At 41.0% G+C, this 18,177-nt stretch overlaps 1 protein-coding gene across 3 annotated transcripts in view; it reads left to right on the top strand.

The window, feature by feature from the left end:
• The window catches only part of SMYD3 (SET and MYND domain containing 3), a 634,393-nt gene that overhangs the window by 550,296 nt on the left and 65,920 nt on the right, over positions 1 to 18,177 (top strand). For all 3 annotated transcript variants that reach the window (XM_034764985.1, XM_034764986.1, XM_034764987.1), the window contains 2 exons: positions 3,263 to 3,350; positions 9,195 to 9,369. In XM_034764985.1, the coding sequence (XP_034620876.1) occupies positions 3,263 to 3,350; positions 9,195 to 9,369 (263 nt within the window). The remainder of the gene's footprint in view (positions 1 to 3,262; positions 3,351 to 9,194; positions 9,370 to 18,177) is intronic.

Below are 18,177 nucleotides of genomic sequence, written 5' to 3' on the forward strand. Positions count from 1 at the left end.
GGCCTCATCCGCTGGAAGTTCGTTGTGTATCCCTGTGATCCAGTTAATTATTTTTTCAGAATGACACTGGATCCGAATAAGCAAATCAGTTTGTTCTTTTGAAGACTAAACCCTTGTGTTGAACACCAGTATTGCCAGTGGGGGAAATAATTAGACTGGTGTCACTAGACTTTCATTGTTGTTCAAAGGCTGCTCACTTTGCTACAGGGTGGGTTCTCCATTTCAACAGATGAAAAGACATGTTCCTCTTTACTGCTGCAACTGCACACCTGGAGGTTTGGCTGGGAACATGCTCTGAAGAGTCACTTTGAATGGGTTATTTCATGGACATTTAGATCTTGTTACTGCCATGCTCTTAGATGAAATTAAACAGTTTGGCGTAACTATTAATCATTTCAATTATTTTCATAATTCCTACTCCAAGGCAGCTTTGTGTTTTTAGCTTCTTAGTCATATCACATGGCTAAGATTTTCAGAGCAGAGTCCAAGTCAGTGACAGAAACAACTTGCTGGGAAAAGCTGATTAGCCTGTAAGCCAGAAGTATTTTCACAGTGACCACTCTTAGTCATTTTGCTGCTTCCGATTGATTGCCTTTATTGAAGGAGTAGCCAGCATCCCCTGGGCAAAGTCCTACAGAAAAGGACAGAAAAAAATCTGTCCTGTCTGAAATTTGGAACTAGCAACAAAAATATAGGAAGAATCAAGGATGTTTAACGGGCCAAATCTTTACCCAAGCAAGACCCCCAACAGTCTAATCCTGAAAACAAAGGCAAATCTCCCACCGAAGTAGTGACTTAAATCTTGAAGTCTTTATCAGGGCCAGCGCTCCCTCCACACCCCAGGCTCCTGGGGAAGGCGGTCAAGGCCATGCCTCCAGCCCCCTCTAGCGTGATGTGTGCACAGGGTGCAGTTTCTGTGCTCCACCGAACACAGTGCCTGTGATTGTCTTGCAGGGGACATACAGGGTGGGTAGACTGTTTGTATCCTTGTGTCCCATGGAAGGGCTAGGGAAAATCTGATTCCATGTCCCTGCAGCTTGCGTTGTTAGATGCTGGAAGAGAGGGGTGTGGCAGGTAAAGCAACTCCCAATAGGTCTAAGAAGGTTCAAGTTAAAATCCTACCTTGACATATGCTTTAAACTTATACCATCTATCAGTCCCACAACATGTAAATTAACCCCCCTAACACTGCCTTGTATCTGTGGAGTGATCTAGTACAGCATTTTATTCTCACCTCTAAATCTGGCCCAGTGGTTGTTATTCCAGTGTCTCTGAGCACTTGGTTATAGGTGTATCAGCCTGGATTTTAACACAATGCATATATATAGCAAGGCGACTACTGTGTTTGGGCAAGTGGCTGAGTTACAGTGGTTGTGGGAATTTCCTCCTTTTTGTTCATGTAACCCCCTCTCCCCCACCTTAATTTTGCAGTCATGTATTATTTAATTTTATAGGCCAAATTTTGTTTTCATTTATAATCATTGAAAATCAGTGGAGCAACTCTGGATTTACAAAAGCATTCAGTGAGCACCATCAGGCCCAATATTCCGAACAGTTTGTCAGACCAAGTTCAGCCTTGTTGTAAGCAATGCAATGCCATAAAAATCAGTAGAGTTATATCAAGGTTGAATTTGAGTCATTCCGTGTGAGTCTGGTACAAAACTTAACAAGGCTAGGTCTGTAGTATTAGCTATGCTAACATGGCTACAGCAACATGAGCTCTTCTGTCCCAACTTTGACCCTTTTCCTTTCTGGTGGCAGATTTAGACATGTACAAAATTATTTCCAGGTGAGCTTTTTTTAATCGGAGAGCTGGTTTTTGCATTTGCAAATTGCAATAGGGTAATGCTGCCCTCTTCGTACCTTTCTGATGCAGAATGTTACAGAATTATAAAACAGCTGAGACCAATTTTGATTTAACCATCTCTTGGACAATGCAAGAGTCCAACAGTTTTGTGTGACAGAGTGAAAGACATAACTGCAAAATTAAACATGAAAGTGAACACAGGTGCCCTGCAAATATTTTCTGTTATTTTGAATTTACAATAATTAATTTTCTTCTCTGATTTCTCTCTATTTATGTAGTACAAGAGAGACATGGATTTTAAACTTCTCAACAGCAGTGTTCTTGGGGTACCCATGGAGTGTGTATTGGCTCAAAAGTGCTTGGCTAGTTCCTTATACCCAGTTTCTTTCATGTAATCCGTTTCCCCAGAGGGCTGTTTTTGAGATTATTTGAAAATAAGTATAATTTATACTTCTGTAACAGCTTTCATCTGAAGGGTACCAAAGCCTTTGCAAAAGTGGGTATTATTCTCCCCATTTTACAGCTGGAGAAATTGAAGCACAATTAGGTTAAAAGCACTTTTGAAAATGCCACTAACTGTGTTTTTAGACACCTAAAAACCTTTAAAAAATCTGGCTCTAAGTGACTTGCCTAAAGTTACGCAGTAAGTCACTGGAAGAGTTGTCTCCACATGTTCAGTCCCTTACTGTCACCATTAAGCATTGTGCCTCCATACTCTGCATTATGAAAGAGTGATGTGAAAATGTGACTGTTGATATGGTTTACCGGCAGGAACGGGGATAACTGTGATTTTCCCCCTCACTTCCACCCCCAAAAGTAACCTGAGCAGCAAACTAATTCACTGGACTCGTGCTTATAATTGGAATATTGAATGAAGTTAGGCTCTTTCTGCTTGCAAACTGTCTGTGCTTACAGTTTTATTGAAGTTATTCAAAATTATTAGCTGAGTCATTTCTACACATAGTTTTGTGGGTCTGTAGACTGTTAGTGAGCAGTTCTTTGTGAGTTGCTGACATCTGAGCTGTTTGATTTGTTTTTATAGGAAACATGAGACGTGCTATTGCTTCTATTCCCTGCTCAGATGATCATAATTCTTAGAATCAGTACCTTGGTCTGCATACGCACTGTTTATGAATTCAAAATTCACCTCCCTTGATACGTTCTAATATTCCTTAACATTTTCATTATCCTTGAACATTCCAGTGAGTAATCTCATTCATTAAAAAATTCATGGAAAGCAAATACAGAGGAGAGACAAACACAGTCCAAGAGTGAATTCCATTATTCATTTCAGATATTATTTGAGGGGAAATGTTTTGATACACGGGCCCAACACTCTGTGCCAGTGTAATCTTTTATAACCCTTTGCTCATCATTATGGCATGTTCTTTCAGAGTCAACTTTGTTTTTCTTATCAAGCGCTTTTGTTTCTTGCTTTTCTTTCTGTCAAAACAGGATGCTGACATGCTGGCAGGTGAAGAGCAAGCCTGGAAAGAAATCAAAGATGCTGTAGCTAAAGTGGGAGACCCAAGGTCACAAGAAGGTATCCTTTCAGTGACAGGATGAAGCAAGGAAGATCTTCCTTGCTTTTACTAACAATCCATAGTGCCCATCTTGTAAGCTTTTGCACCGCATTTGGGGTAGAAATTTTTTTTCTTCAATCTTCCCTTTTTTCTTTTCTTTTTTTTTAAATGTACTCTGCATTCATTTGAATCGTAAACCAAATAATATTTTAATTGTACCAATGAATGTCATTTTAGGGTGCTTAGCCTATACACCTCTACCTCGATATAACGCTGTCCTCGGGAGCCAAAAAATCTTACCGCATTATAGGTGAAACCGCGTTATATCAAACTTGCTTTGATCCACCGGAGTGTGCAGCCCTCCCCTCCCCCCCCCCGAGCACTGCTTTTCCACGTTATATTCAAATTCGTGTTATATCAGGTCGCGTTATATCGAGGTAGAGGTGTAATCTCATCATGGCAGGGACTGTCTACCTCTTTATACAACACTTACCGTAACATGACCTTTATCCTAATCAGAGCCTCTAGGCACTACCCTAATATAATGCATGAGTATTATAATACTCAAAACAATTGTTAAGCCAAAACTTAATGAGACTGTCTTGTACTAATAAATCATGCTAAGGCATAATGGCAGCCTTGTAAGTGTTTAAAGACAATCACAATGACCAAGAAATGCTGTGTGGGAGAAACAGAGATTTTTGTAGCTAACAATAGGCATATTGGTCTGTATTCCTCCTTGCACTTACTCCATTTATTTCAGTGGAGTTACACCGGCCATGAATTTGGCTCATGAACGGTGGCAGGATGCCTTGCTGTTTTCTGGCATCTTGGTACAGCTCTAGAGCTACATAGGTCAGAATCTCTGGGTGCTCCATTTTGGCCCTGCAAAAAAAGTTGTTTGTTTAGAGATGTCCTAGGCTGGAAAAGAGCAGATCAGTTTTGTACCATCATTTTCCAGAGAAGCTGACCTCCATTTGCCAAAACATAGGATTTTCTTCTAATCAGAGGAACCAATTTATTAGCACAAAGAGCAGTCACTAAGTTTTTGGTCTAACACTAGGCACAGTTCTGGCATGTTTACTCACATAGTACCTTGATTTCAGTGGGATTACTTATCTAATAAGGTGTATGACTCATTATAAATTAGAGTGGTAGAACGGGGTTCTTAGTCTTCCTTTGGCTTAAGAGAAATCGAAGACCACATAGTCATTGTAAAAGCTGTCTCTGATTTTCCGTAGTTCACTATTCAGATGCCATTAGTCAGGGGTGAAAGTAAATTAAAGGATTTACCGGTATGCTGGAGTCCTAAGCAGGGGCGTGGCCTCAACTGGAAGAGGTGTGGCCTCAACCGGAAGAGGTGGGGCCTTTAAATCACCCCCGAGGTACCAGCTGCAGAGGCGATTTAAAGGCCCATGCCTCTGGCCACTGCTACCACAGCGGAGCTCCAGGCCCTTTAAATCGCCAATGGAGCCCTATCACCCTTATCCCGGGTCTCTGGCAGCCTGGCTTGGGCGGCGATTTAAAGGGCTCAGGGCTCCTGAGGCGGGGATCCCTGGGTCCTTTAAATCACCGCCTGAGCCCTGGGGTAGCGGCGGCAGGGCTCCTGTGGGGATTTAAAGGGCCAGGGGCTCTGGTCCCTGTGGGGATCCCTGGGCCCTTTATAACGCTGCCCGAGCCCTGGGGAAGTGGTGGCGGGGCTCGGGCACTTGATTTAAAGGGCCAGGACTCTGGCAGCGGGGTTCGGGCAGTGATTTAAAGGGCCCTGGGCTCCGGCCACTGCAGGGAGCCTGGGCCCTTAATCGCCAGCCTGGGGAAGCCAGTCTGGTCCAGCATCTCTTTCACCTTTGCCGTTAGTGAATTCAAGCATAGAATAATGTGAATGTGTCCTTTGACCTGCTTTTTAGCCAGAATTGAATCAGACCTTTGATCGTACAGGCATAATTTTAGACATACAATTTAATGTGGATGCTAAATTGTTGGTCCATCTAGTTGCTTGTGTAATTAAAACTATTTAAATGCCAAAAAGTGCAGCCAGGGTATACGTGTCTAAACGGGTGCAATTGCAGGTGAAATTAAATGTGCCTCAGTTTAATTGTAGGAGAAAAATTGTATATGCAAAATAAAATTGTGGGCCATTCTGACCTTTTGCTGGGGTCATTAACCGAAAGTATTCATTTGAGCTGATACGTTGGTATTTAAAAATGTAACTGAAATTGTCATAGCAGAAGGTGTCAGGACCATCTTAGAAAAGCAATCTCAGCTGTTTATTTATTTGATTTTTCTCTTAGGGATGTGCCACCTGAAATGTTTAATCTCTCTTCTCATCAAGTCCCAGTGTTGCAGCAGTGTAAAATTTTGTCTTCTGCAATATCAGAAGACCGGGCTTGACGGATACATTTGTCCATTCACCAATAGTTAGTAGGAAACTTTCCCTGCAAAGTGGGGCATTTACCCATCAATTTCTGCAAATGTTACACTTTCTTTTCAAACAAACAAAAGAGTTTTTAGAATGTAGGGTTGGGAGAGTTAGCACCTTCCAAATCTGCACAGAGATACCCTTAAACAACAAATGTCCCATATTCATGATTAAGCACACAAACTGAGCAGTCAAAGCTGAGCACAGGGCAATTACCGTGGCAATGGGGAAAAGATCACTGCACAATGGCTGCTACTCGAGCCTAAGTTACAATTGGGACAGCTAATTTCTCCATTGCACTCGAACTGCTGACTGCAGGTTTTCTGGCTTGTGATTATGCACTTTACCGGCCAGAATTTGGCCTCAGGAGGTTTAGAAGATTAGACTTTTCATATTAGATTCTACAGAATATATGAAACAATATCTTGAGACATGAAAACATCTTGAGTGATGCTGAGCATCAGCTAAGATGTTGATCTCTCTGGAGTGTCAATGCTTTATGCTTACTACAAACATTTTATCAAGTGAAAATCATCTTGCTTTCTCCTGTTCATATTCTATCCTTAATCAGCCATAAAGAACACAGTGGTGTATGCCTGAGAGAGAAAGATTCAGGGTATGTCTTCACTAGCAACATGAAAACGCTACTGCAGCAGGCTGTGTAGTCATGGCACCGGTAAAAATAGAACACCCCTATGAGAGGAGTAGCTACCCAGCGCTGGTGCACTGTCTACACTGCCACTTTACAGCGCTGAATCTTGCAGTGCTTGGGGGGTGGGTTTCACCCCCCGAGCGAGAAATTTGCAGCGCTGTAAAGTGGCAGTGTAGACAAGGCCTAAGCTACGTATCTGAAATGACTGTATCTAGCCCTTAAAAAGAGTTTTTATAAAGGATTCTATAACTATATTAAATTAACATCATTATTAATATTATGCTAATATTTTCTCAATAGGCATAGTGTAGGAATTTTTGTCAAAGTACTGTTTGATATACCTGTTTTATAGTTACTCTTTTTAATTAACATTTCAATATACACCTCTACCCTGATATAACGCGACCTGATATAACATGAATTCGGATATAACACGGTAAAGCAGTGCTCCGGGGTGGCGGGGCTGCGCACTCCAGCGGATCAAAGCAAGTTCAATATAACATGGTTTCACCTATAACACGGTAAGATTTTTTGGCTCCCGAGGACAACGTTATATCGAGGTAGAAGTGTAGTTCCTGAATCTTGTGTGAGAAATCAATATGCATAAACCACATCTTTGTTGGCAAATAAAATAATGATAAATTTCTTCCCTAATAAAGTGCTTTCTATCTAAGGGTCTCAAAGCACTTAACAAACAATTAATTTAATGTCACACTAACCATGCCTTATAGGTGAGTATTATTGATCCTGATTTAGCAAAGCACTTAGGCATGTTGTTAAATTTAAGTACATGAGTGTTTCCATGGTCAGGTAAAACTCATTCCCTCACCCTGGGAGTACTCATGGAGTGCTTGAGTGCATTGCTGGACTGGGGCCTGTGCTGCTTTTCAGCATTGGCATGAGTGTGGACCTGTGACCCCTGACCTGATCTTAGGGGAGTTTGTTTTGCAAGATTAAACTATACATTATGTGCTAAGCAATACTAAAATGCTTTGAATAGTAAAAATGGAAACCATTACAGCTGTTATGACAGTAGGGAAACATAAAATATATACATATTAATATTTAAAGTAGATTTTACGCAATAGGTTTGAGGCCTGTAGGCCTGAGGGTTAGCATGAATGCTTGACATTCATAAGATTTAGCAATATATAGTTTGTGATAAATAAGTAAACCAACGGAAGAACAAAAAGAAGTTTAAAATAGTAGATTTGGGAGATTATAAGTATATGTAACCAGGGAGCTAACTGCATTGATATATCACGACTACTGGGAAGCGTATTGACGAAAATATTTTGTGTAAGCAGCTAGAACATTAATTATGGTTCCTTGGAATTCCACACATGGACAGGGGTTGAGTCTTGATCAAACATTGTCCCAGCCATGTGTGGGTGTAAGAGAAAAGGTGTATAAAAATGGTGTTTGCTTGACCCTAGTTGAGTACATGGGGGTTGACAAGATGATGCAAGCTGCACTGTCACCTCCACTTACTACTTTCTTCTGTGTTTGTTTTTGGTGGTCTCTAGGAGTTTGTGAATATGATAACACTACATATCTTTAAGTTGTATGTATCTTTTTGTGGAAATGCATTAATACTTTGGGTTATTTGGGTTTTAAATTAAGTCTTCACGTCCATATTTATGTTACTCACCAAACTCACTTATTATAAAAGCTTTGTCTCCACCTGAGTAAAGAACCTGTCATTAGTGACATGTGCAATTTGCCTTCTGAATTAATCAAAGGCTACAAGAGGTTAAATAAATTGTGAAGCACTTTGAGATTCTTGGATGGAAAGTGCTATATAAGTGCACAGTATTATTATTTTGTTTGCCAGGGTATACGTTGGTATATATGACCTCAGTGAGATTGCTCACATGCTAAAGTTAAGAATATGCCCAAGTGCTTTACTGGATCAAGGCCATAGTATCCATTTTACAGATGAGAAAGCTGAAAACTAGGTCTGATTCTCTTTTTGCTTTTACATGGGCTTTATGCTAGTGTAAGTCCATTAACTATCAAGGAGTCATTTGTGATTTACACTAGTGTAAGTGAAAGGAGAATAGGTTAAGTAACTTCAATACATGATGAAGATCAGAGTGGTTTGCAATAGTGAATGCCTCATTCATTTGAATGTGAATCCCAATTCACTTTTCCAACATACCTTCTTGTACTGGAGATTAAACCTTCTTGTATTGGAAATTAAAATATTCTTTCTCACCAAGATCCTTAAACCTAAGCGACAATCAGACAGTGGAACTGCAACGTTTTCTCTGTTATCCATGAAACCTGCAGTGCCGCTTCTCTGACACAGCCAATTTGATCACTGACAAAACCTTGCTCTCCAGAACTGTTTCAAATAAAAAGAAAATTAGGTATCTGCAGGCTCAGTTTTAATTTCACGAGAACACTGAAGAAATCACTGCAACTAGGAAAGGTGTTTAAGAAAATAATAATGTTTCAAATAGCCAAAGAATAATGGTAGCGGGGTTTTGCTTCGGTTATATATTAAAATAATAATAATACATCCTCTCATCGTGTCACCTTTCCTTTACTCCTTACCACTCAAAATGCGGCCTTCGTTAGAAGACGATTTGTTAACTGTAAACAAAATTTAGTTACCTGAGGTACCACTTTGGTTTTTTTAAGTATGTTTTCAGGAGTTGAAACAGAGCCTGGAATAATGGAATCTCTTTTATCTTAATGCCCCGTGGCTCTTATTCCTTGCTAACAACATTGAAACTTGTATTTTTTGTTTGATGAAGAAGATGAATCCTTAACTAAGGTTAATAACAGAGTGGGAGCAGGTTCTGGCAATGTGCCAGGCTCTTCTAAATAACAATGCAGATCGTCTTCCAGACACAAACATCTATCTGCTGAAAATGCTTGACTGTGCCATGGATGCCTGTATTAATCTCAGACGTTGGGAGGAAGCCTTGCTTTACGGCAACAGGACTCTAAAACCATACAGGTAAGAGTTGTGATGACAGTGGTTTATTCAACTGTCCTACAGGGATGGTCTGTTTATTAAAGCTAGTATTTCCCCCCGGGAGACCATTCAGTTAAGGCTTATCACTGTTATTCCTGAAAGTGCTTTGGTGCACACCTTCAACCTCAATTTCCCAGTGTGCTTTCTGGATTAGCATATGAAATAAAATATCCATTCTGCTTGGATAGTCAATAGGACAGGATGTGAAATATTAATGGAAACCACAGCAGCAGCTCTGATTAGCCACAGTAGCCTTTGTCAACATCTGATCTTTTTATAAGCACATCACACCCATCATTCCATCACCAAAAAATCACTTGTTGGTAGAGACTATCGCCGTGGGAGCTCCTGTGTTTGAAATTAAGGGTGATGGAATTAATGTAAATGAATTAATATGAAGTGTGAAGGAAATAGTAATGAATAGCCCAATGTTTATTTCATTGACATCAAGAGGCTGAGGTGGTCGTGCCTCTCCCTGGTTGCCAGCGCTGGTTCTTGTGTTAAATGCAGGGGGAGATTCTGAGGGCATTGGCAATATGTGTACATTGTGGCTCTGGCAGCAGCTCTGGCTGTCATGTCCATCTAACCCTCTGGCTCTGAATTCAGGAGGCTAGCCGGTGTCTCTGCTGCAGCTGCAACATCCACACAGCTGTTTTTCATGCACTAGCTCCACCCCCACTAGTGTAGACACTACACTGTCTGTCTACACAGTCTGGGAGGCTCACTCCAAGCTGCAGTGTAGACATACACTCATAAGCCAACAGAAGGTGCTATGGCTGATCCTGCTTTATGTGGGTAGGGTTTGGGATTCATTGGGTCCTAGAGCTGTCGAACAGCTCTGGGCAGTCTGGTGGAGGAGAGATGGGGAAGGAGCTAGCATGGCTGGCATTGGCCTGTGGCTCCACTGCTGATGCCAGGTCTTTTGATTCTGAATGTGGTGAGTGTTCACAAGTAAATGAAGTACCTGTGTAGACACTACACCGTCTGTGCTGGCCCTGTGCGTGGTGTAATGCATTACAGCTGTGTAAACTGAAAATGCAGTTTTTCATTACAGTATCTATTTCTTTTCTTAGTCCTGCCTCATCATGTGATATTGCAGCACACAATGAGGCTCCGTGACTGCAGTGAAATGTCCAGGGCATGGAAATGCAAAACAATGCATGCTGCTGCGAACATGAATATTTCACACCCGGCACATCTTTGATTTCAGTAGGCTACTGACAATGTTCTGCATTTTGCTTGGGAAACTGTCCCACTAGCATACTACCTCTGAATAACTGAGGCTTTGTCTACACCTACGCACCTTTTAGCGACACAGCTGTGCCACTAAAAGGCGCACAGTGTAGCTGCCTATTGTCGGCAAGAGAGACCTCTTCTGCCAACAAAAAACGTCCACCTCCCATGAGTGGCGGCAGCACTCTCCTGCCGACAAAGCGCTGTTCACACCCGGCTTTTTGTCATTCGGGAGCGTGGGGGGAGGCTAACACCCCTGAATGACAAAAGTTTTGCTGACGAAGTTCCAGTGTAGACAAAGCCTTAGACAGGGACTTGAGCTGCATCACAGCACCATATTGTAAGAAGTGCTTCCTCCATATTATAAGAAGCAAAAGGTTTGCATAAGTTGTGGGTTGCAAGAGTGGCAGAAACCATACATCTGTAATGGCCATGACTTGTTATAACAAGAGGACATGAGTGCTTTGAAACACCCAAACTTCTTAAGGGTGAAAATTATCCCTGTTCAATGGGCCAGCACAAACTACATGACCACACGAGTCCCACTTAACCTTTCAAAATAGGGCTTAAGTGGAACTTGAGTAAGGCATAGGTATTGCACCAGCTCTCTGCGCAGGAGCAAATTTCACCCCAACTAAATGCAATGCCCATTTGAATGTTCACTTAAAAAATCCTCCCTTGTCTTTTCCCCCAAACCTATTAACAATGACTGTCAGGCCAGCAGTACTAAGTGGGTTTCTCCATATATTTCACAGCATAAAGATTACAGTAAGACAGACTGCAATTTCACTGGGTCTTTTCATAAACCTTCCCCCGTTTGTTTTCTGGGGTATGCTCTAGTGTTCAAGCCACTTAATACAGTAGGGTTGTTTTTTTCCCCACCCTTTACATTCAGCTAAAGTGTCTTTTGTGAAATGTTACTTGCATGAGAAATTTGACCTCTTTTGTACCTCACGGAAGTTGCCTTTAGTCTTCCCAGATCCGAAAGCATTTTCTGAAGAGAGACGTTTTCAGTTTTACTTTATTTCTTTTTACCTTCAAGCCATCACTACAAGCTTTAACACACCTGACAAAAAAATCCTCAGTTTCTCATTACAACAAATTGCGCCCAACGCAGCAGGAGAGAAAATCCTAGGAAATCTTCTGGGATACATTGAATTTCTCCTGTTGAATCAATCTACTGCTTGGCTGCTCCTGCAGTTCCATTACAGCTATCTATTTTCCTTTTCTCAGGTCTGGAAAAAATATTCATACTGTTCTCCACAGGGATCACTGAAACACTCAAGCAGTCCGTATACATGGGCAATGATTGCTACAATGGTAAAAGGCTCTAAAGAATTGGTCAAAAACAATTTTAATTTTAAATAATGTGTTTATTATGTGTGTCCCATTATTTAACCAGCAGGATTAATATTTGCTGCTGCATGCTCGATGCTGTTTTTAATGTATATTTTCACTACAATAGTTACTTAATTTTCAGAATCATCCAGTTTATGCAACTGGCACAGACAGTTGGCTAACCTGCCTAAAAAACGATTTATCAAACGTATATATTCAATAGCTACCTTCAAGTTGTAAGGAATTGTAATATTTTATAAAAAATAGTGTCTGGGTGCTGCTGAATATTTCTAGATCTTTGAAAAGAGAGAGGAGAGCTGACAGCTGTCAAAATGAAAAGCTACTGATTAGTTTGCCCTAAACCATAATTGTCCATAATTTGTTGAAACCTACAACACATACTTTCACTGAACAGTCTAAACCAAACAATTCTACACCGCTTTTCATGTAAATTCCAGAGTAACAATTTGTCTGTCCAAGAACCTTAACAAAAGTTAACAGATATTTACTTAAATGAAAACCACCCCATATCACGGTCAGCACTCAACAGCTTGCAAAAATAAACTTCCTTACAAAAATCCTCATGAGCCCTAACCACAAAAATAACAGAATATCAATAAGAAGTGTTAGTCAGGTTTGTCATGTCTCACTTAACACATTCACTCTCACTTTTCACTCCTACTCATAAAGGGCCTGATCTGAGGTACTTACTCAGGCAAACTCGTACTAAATTAAATCTGAGAAAGGACCTCAGGATTTGGCCCAAAACTACAATCAAATCACATATGCTCAATCTACCTCAAGAGTCCCATAGTTAACTCCAGACAAATACTGGAAGTATGCATAAGCAGTGCCAATAAGCACCTGGTATAAAAACCTGCTACATGACATTGGCTATAGCTAAATGTGGGGGAAGTTAGGTTACGGCATGGACATATTGGACTTAAGATGCAAGATACGCAGGGTAAAATCTTGTTTCCCCCTCTGAATCTGGAGAGGGCTGCAGGTTCTGTTGCAGAGGCCCTGAATCAGCAAAGCACTTACACACATACTTATGTTCGTCCCTATTCATCACAGTCAGCACTTAATCATGTGCTTAACTTTAAGGTCCCATTCCCTGCAGATGGACCTGCTGCTAGGGTGACCAGAAGTCCCAATAAAATCAGGACTGTCCCGATATTTAGGTGTTTGTCCCATGTCCCGATATTTCGCTCCGCTGGCAGCACTCGGCTTTTTTTTTTTTTTTTTCCCCCTCCGCCGGCGGACACCCTCCCCCGCCCCCCCCCCCAATGTGTCCCGATATTCCTCTCCTCTGGTTACCCTACCTGCTGCTATCTTGGTCAACAATCCATTGTCCCCTAGGCAGCAGCATTAGGGGTTATTGCAGACTCAGGGCTGTACAGTCTCAGGGTTGAGGGGAGCAAATACCTTTTGTCCCAAGGCCAGTGATTCAGTCTTTGTAGGGAATGAGGAGAGAGGATTTCAATTGGATTTCAAGTCTGTCTAAAGAGAGAGCTGTTACTTCAAAGCTGGACTGGAGAATATCGCCTTAAACTGCCACTGAGTCTATGCACACAAACAAGAGACACTTGTGCATAGAGCAGAGCACAGCAGGACTCAGAATATTTTCTGAACAGATTGTTGAATTTTCATGAAGTATTAATGAAATGTAGAGCAGATACATCTCATTTAGAATTCTCATCTAGCAAGTTTGCCAGATCCTGGTCTTTAAATATCTCAACTAAATCAGCAGACAGATGAATACATTTATGATTAATACAATTTCTTCTCCACAAACCATCTTTATGTAAAAAGCTGAGTAGAAGTCAGAAGCTTTGGAACATACTGCTCTAGAAATAGTCACGGAGTTTATCTTTTCTTTTAAAGCCTCCAGGAAGGCTCCATGGTAAAAATGTCATTTTTTTATTTGATTGATTTTTCTCTTCATTTAATGTGCCTTACAAATAAGCCCTGCACTTTGATGTGTGTGTCTTTTGTAATAAGTGTGTGATAGATGCAGTGGCTAAAGACAGTTAAAATAAAACTGTGTTTCTACTCTTGATGGAGTCTACAGGATTTGTAGCTGAAAGGCAAAGATTCCCCAGTATAACATGGAATTAAGAGGCGCACTGCCTGTACTTTCTACTAAAAGTCAATCCTCCAAGAATACTGCAATGAAGCACCACTAGGGGATGCTGGTGCTTAAGGGTTTAAGTCTAGCAGCCAATGGGCATCTTGTGAATGTGGGAGGTTCCAAAGAGAGTTGTGATGGACTGGAGAATATGTGAACATATTGATAGTTCAGTGAACAAAGTTCAGTGGTATTGTCTTGATCTTATAACCTCTGGAGTAAACATAACATACCTCTCTGTTCACCCTAGATTAGAACAAATAATTGTGAAGGTAAAAAACAAAGACTGTAAGAGACAAAGGGAGAATAATATCCAGCGTTCCTCTCTTATTTATGGTTTGTACAAAATGGCAACATATGCGTATATCTGATATTTAGAGCCAAATGCTCACTGGAAGAAGAGAAAACTATAACAAAAAATTAATGAATGAAAAATTGCCTAAAATAATACAGTCTGTGGGGAAAGGCATGCACAGAGGGTGTGCTTTCATTCCATCGAAAAATTCAGAAAACACAAGAATTGAGACATGCATATGGTAAATTCCTTCGTGATGTAATTGATCGCTTTGGGGCTGGAGTTAATAAATGTGAAAAAATAGACCCAACATCAAGGGTATTTGTGAATGAAGTCATGACTAGAACTTGAACTGAGACTCAGGAATGATTTCGTTGGATTGATAAAAGATAAACGAGCAATTAAATTACAAGCTTTTCAGGCAGGGGTTGCATCTACCTATGTGAATGTGCAGTGCCCTGGGTACTGATCCTGATTAGAGCATTTGAGCAGTTGCCATAAACACAATAAAGCAGGATAGGTGAGGCTGAAAGGTAAGAAAAGAGAGGGCCTGAATTGGCTCAGAACTGGTAGAATGATGCAGAGCTTTCAGGATGTAAGGCACCAGAACAAACTCACCCCAGGTTACTGGTGACCGAAAGTTACCAATCTGATGCCTGTTTAGTGGTTTATATGAAGTAAGTTGATAGTCACTGCCTAAGTATCTATGTCCTGATCAATGATAACCACATATCCTCCTAGGAAACAGGTTTTCTGGCTCATTGTTTACTTTCTGTGTGTCTCTGTTTAGCACTTTAGACATTAGACTCTTCCTATTCTTCCCCAATTTCAGGTGAGAGATGTATCAGAAGCTATTTGAATCCTGATTCTGTTATTGGTGGCTAGTGATTTGTAGTCCAGTTCTAAATAACTAATTTTTTGAATGGAACTTTTTCTTAACTAGATCACAGAGGCTTGCAGAGACACATCTTTCTCTGACACAGCCACAGGTGTACACTTTTCTCCACTTCCAGTGTAATGCTTGTATAGGATTTCAGGCTGTAATTATGGGAAGAATTGGGCTGTATGTCGTTTACAGTCTCAATATGTCTTTAGATGCTTTCCATTGTAGGACCTCTTTCAGATAGGCCATTTAGGACTTCAGGACTTCTTCAGAATAGAGATCGTAATCCCAATCTACCTTCTTCCTTTTAAGAGCTGCAGTGATTTCTTTTGTTGCAATTAAGAAGGATGAGTTGGAGGTCTCTGTATTGTAATTAGAGTAATCATTTGTTGTACTAGAAATATTAATCAAATGATCCTGATTAGAGCTCTTTGCATGAGCCTACTTGTATGCAGGCATCCATAAAAGGAGACAAAATGCCCAAAATGTAAATAATGATTAACTACTATAACTGTGCACAATAGATAGCCAACAGAATCTCTGGTCTGATAAATCAATCTAGAAAGACATGAGCAGATGTAATGTACAATGCAGAATGTACGGAGTGGCTGTTGAACCTTACAGCGGGAATGGTTTGTGGAATAGATGGGTTTGTAGGAGTTTTGCTAAGGAGAATGAGAGCGTTCATGGCAGGCAGTGTTCTAAGCACAAGGGTTGTGATACAAGGTGATCTAAAGACAGGATTCAGAGATAGGATGAAGGGAGCAGTCGGGATGATGAAACTTTGAACTTTGTGTGAAAGAAGCCACTGAAGAGATACAAAGAGAGGTGGAGGGGACACTGTCAGGGCTCTAGAAAATAAGATGAATTTAGCAGCACTATTTCTGGTGGGTTGAAGAGAGAGCGAGAGAGGAGAAGTCAGACTATGGAGTAAGCGGTTGCCATAGACAAGTATTAAGGTGAGAAGAAAGTGCAGTAGGCAGAGAGTTAGGGGAAGGACAATTGTGGTCAGATAGTGTCTAGTTTTCCTTTGAAGAAGTTGACAAAATCTTGGATAGAGGAGGTGAAGAATGGGGAGCTGGCAGTAATTCCAAGAAGGGAGTCAGAAGTAATGAAGATTTTCTAGTAGCGGAGGAGTGGAAGCTGATTAGAGAAGGAAGTTCATAGACTCATAGACTTTAAGGTCAGAAGGGACCATTCTGATCTTCTAGTCTGACCTCCTGCACAACGCAGGCCACAGAATCTCACCCACCACTCCTGTAACAAACCCCTAGCTATGTCTGAGCTATTGAAGTTCTCAACTTGTGGTTTAAAGTTGTAGTAGCTTAGCAAGAGAAAGTACAAAGTTAAAGCAGGAAAGAACAAACTTGCATGGGGGGCGGGGGACTAGAATTTCTCCAATGATGCTAAGTGGAGTGCATGTAAAGTTGCCGGGAAGAGAGACAGAATTGGAAGCGGGGTGGGGGGGAAGATAATGGAGCAGCAGGAAAGAGGAGCAAAGGTATTGGAAAGGTAAGTGTCTGGAATGGTATGATGGATGAGATGGGTAAGGAGAGAGTGAGTGATGGGAAGATGGTAATCCGAGAAAGGGAATTTAGAGATGGAAAAGTAAAAAAGAATAGTTCCAGGTAAGGGTCAGATCAAGGGAGTGACCAAGTCACTGGGTGAAATAACTGGTCCATTCTGGAGACCAGAACAGAAGGGCCAGAGGTTTGGCAATCAGGGGTATTGTGCTGATGAAAGTTGAAATTGCCCAGGGAGCTGGGGTGAAAGGCAGGTGGAAACCTGGACATCAAAGTGAGAGAAGAACTGCAATTTGAAAGGACAGAAGGGAAAAAACAGTGGGAAAGGGAGGAAATGAAAGCATCAGGAGGGGAAGAGATAGAATGCAGATATCTCAACCCATCATCTATTTAGTGAGTGAGATAAAACTAACCTGGAACTCAGCCAGGAGATTCTACCAATCCTGAGTAATCTATTTCCTTGGTTAAGTAGGTAATTCGGGGTTTCTGGGTTTTAATTCCCTCCCTAAATGTTCTAGTGTTCCCTGAGCATGTAGTAAGATTTGCACAGTAGAAACTTTCTCTGGCTCAGTTTGCCATTTCATTATCAGGCAAGACACAGGAGCTGGAGCCCCACCAGTTCTTTGGCTTTGAAGGAAGCAGTAAATAGGGAGCAACATAACAAAGGCAGGGGTGGAAAGCAAGAACTCATCTGAACGTCAAAGAAGGACAACAAATGACATATATATAGTGAAAACACCAGCAACAAGAGACTGATGAAAATGTAAAGGCAAAGGCACAAGGAAGTGGAAAGTAGGCTGCCTAAAGGACCAGCTGACCTGACAAAAACCTCACCAAAATAAAAATAACAAAGAGACAAATCACATCACCTCTGGAAAAATAGGCAAAGCTGCCAGGGAACAATGAAAAAGTGTAAATGGAAACAGCAGAGAAATAAAGACATCATTGAAAAAAACTGAAGAATCCATCACACACGCGACCAATAAAGAGGAGGAGGAGGAGAGAAAGAATATAGAAAATCAAAGATCAACTAAGAAGAGAAAAAAATGAAAATATCAGAAAGGGAGGGGAGCCAAAAAAAAGACTCTTGGTCTAGAGAAAAATCCTTCCATCTCCCCTCCTCCTCTCTCCACTCTGACCCTGCAAAAAAAAAAAAAAGAAAGAAAAAAGAAAGAAAACAAAATACTTTCACAACTGCAACACTTGCCTAAGAGGAAAATCATCTTTCTCCAGCTGTTTAATGCACTCTTGGAAGATATGGTCGACAAGCTGCCAAAAGTCAAGATAAAGTTGTAGGATCAAAGAATGCTCATTACAATCCCATTATGAATATATTTCCATATTGATTCCAGTACTTTACCAAGAATGATGCACCCTGAAAACATAA

Source organism: Trachemys scripta, chromosome 3, assembly GCF_013100865.1.
Source record: "Trachemys scripta elegans isolate TJP31775 chromosome 3, CAS_Tse_1.0, whole genome shotgun sequence".
NCBI classification, from domain to species: domain Eukaryota; kingdom Metazoa; phylum Chordata; order Testudines; family Emydidae; genus Trachemys; species Trachemys scripta.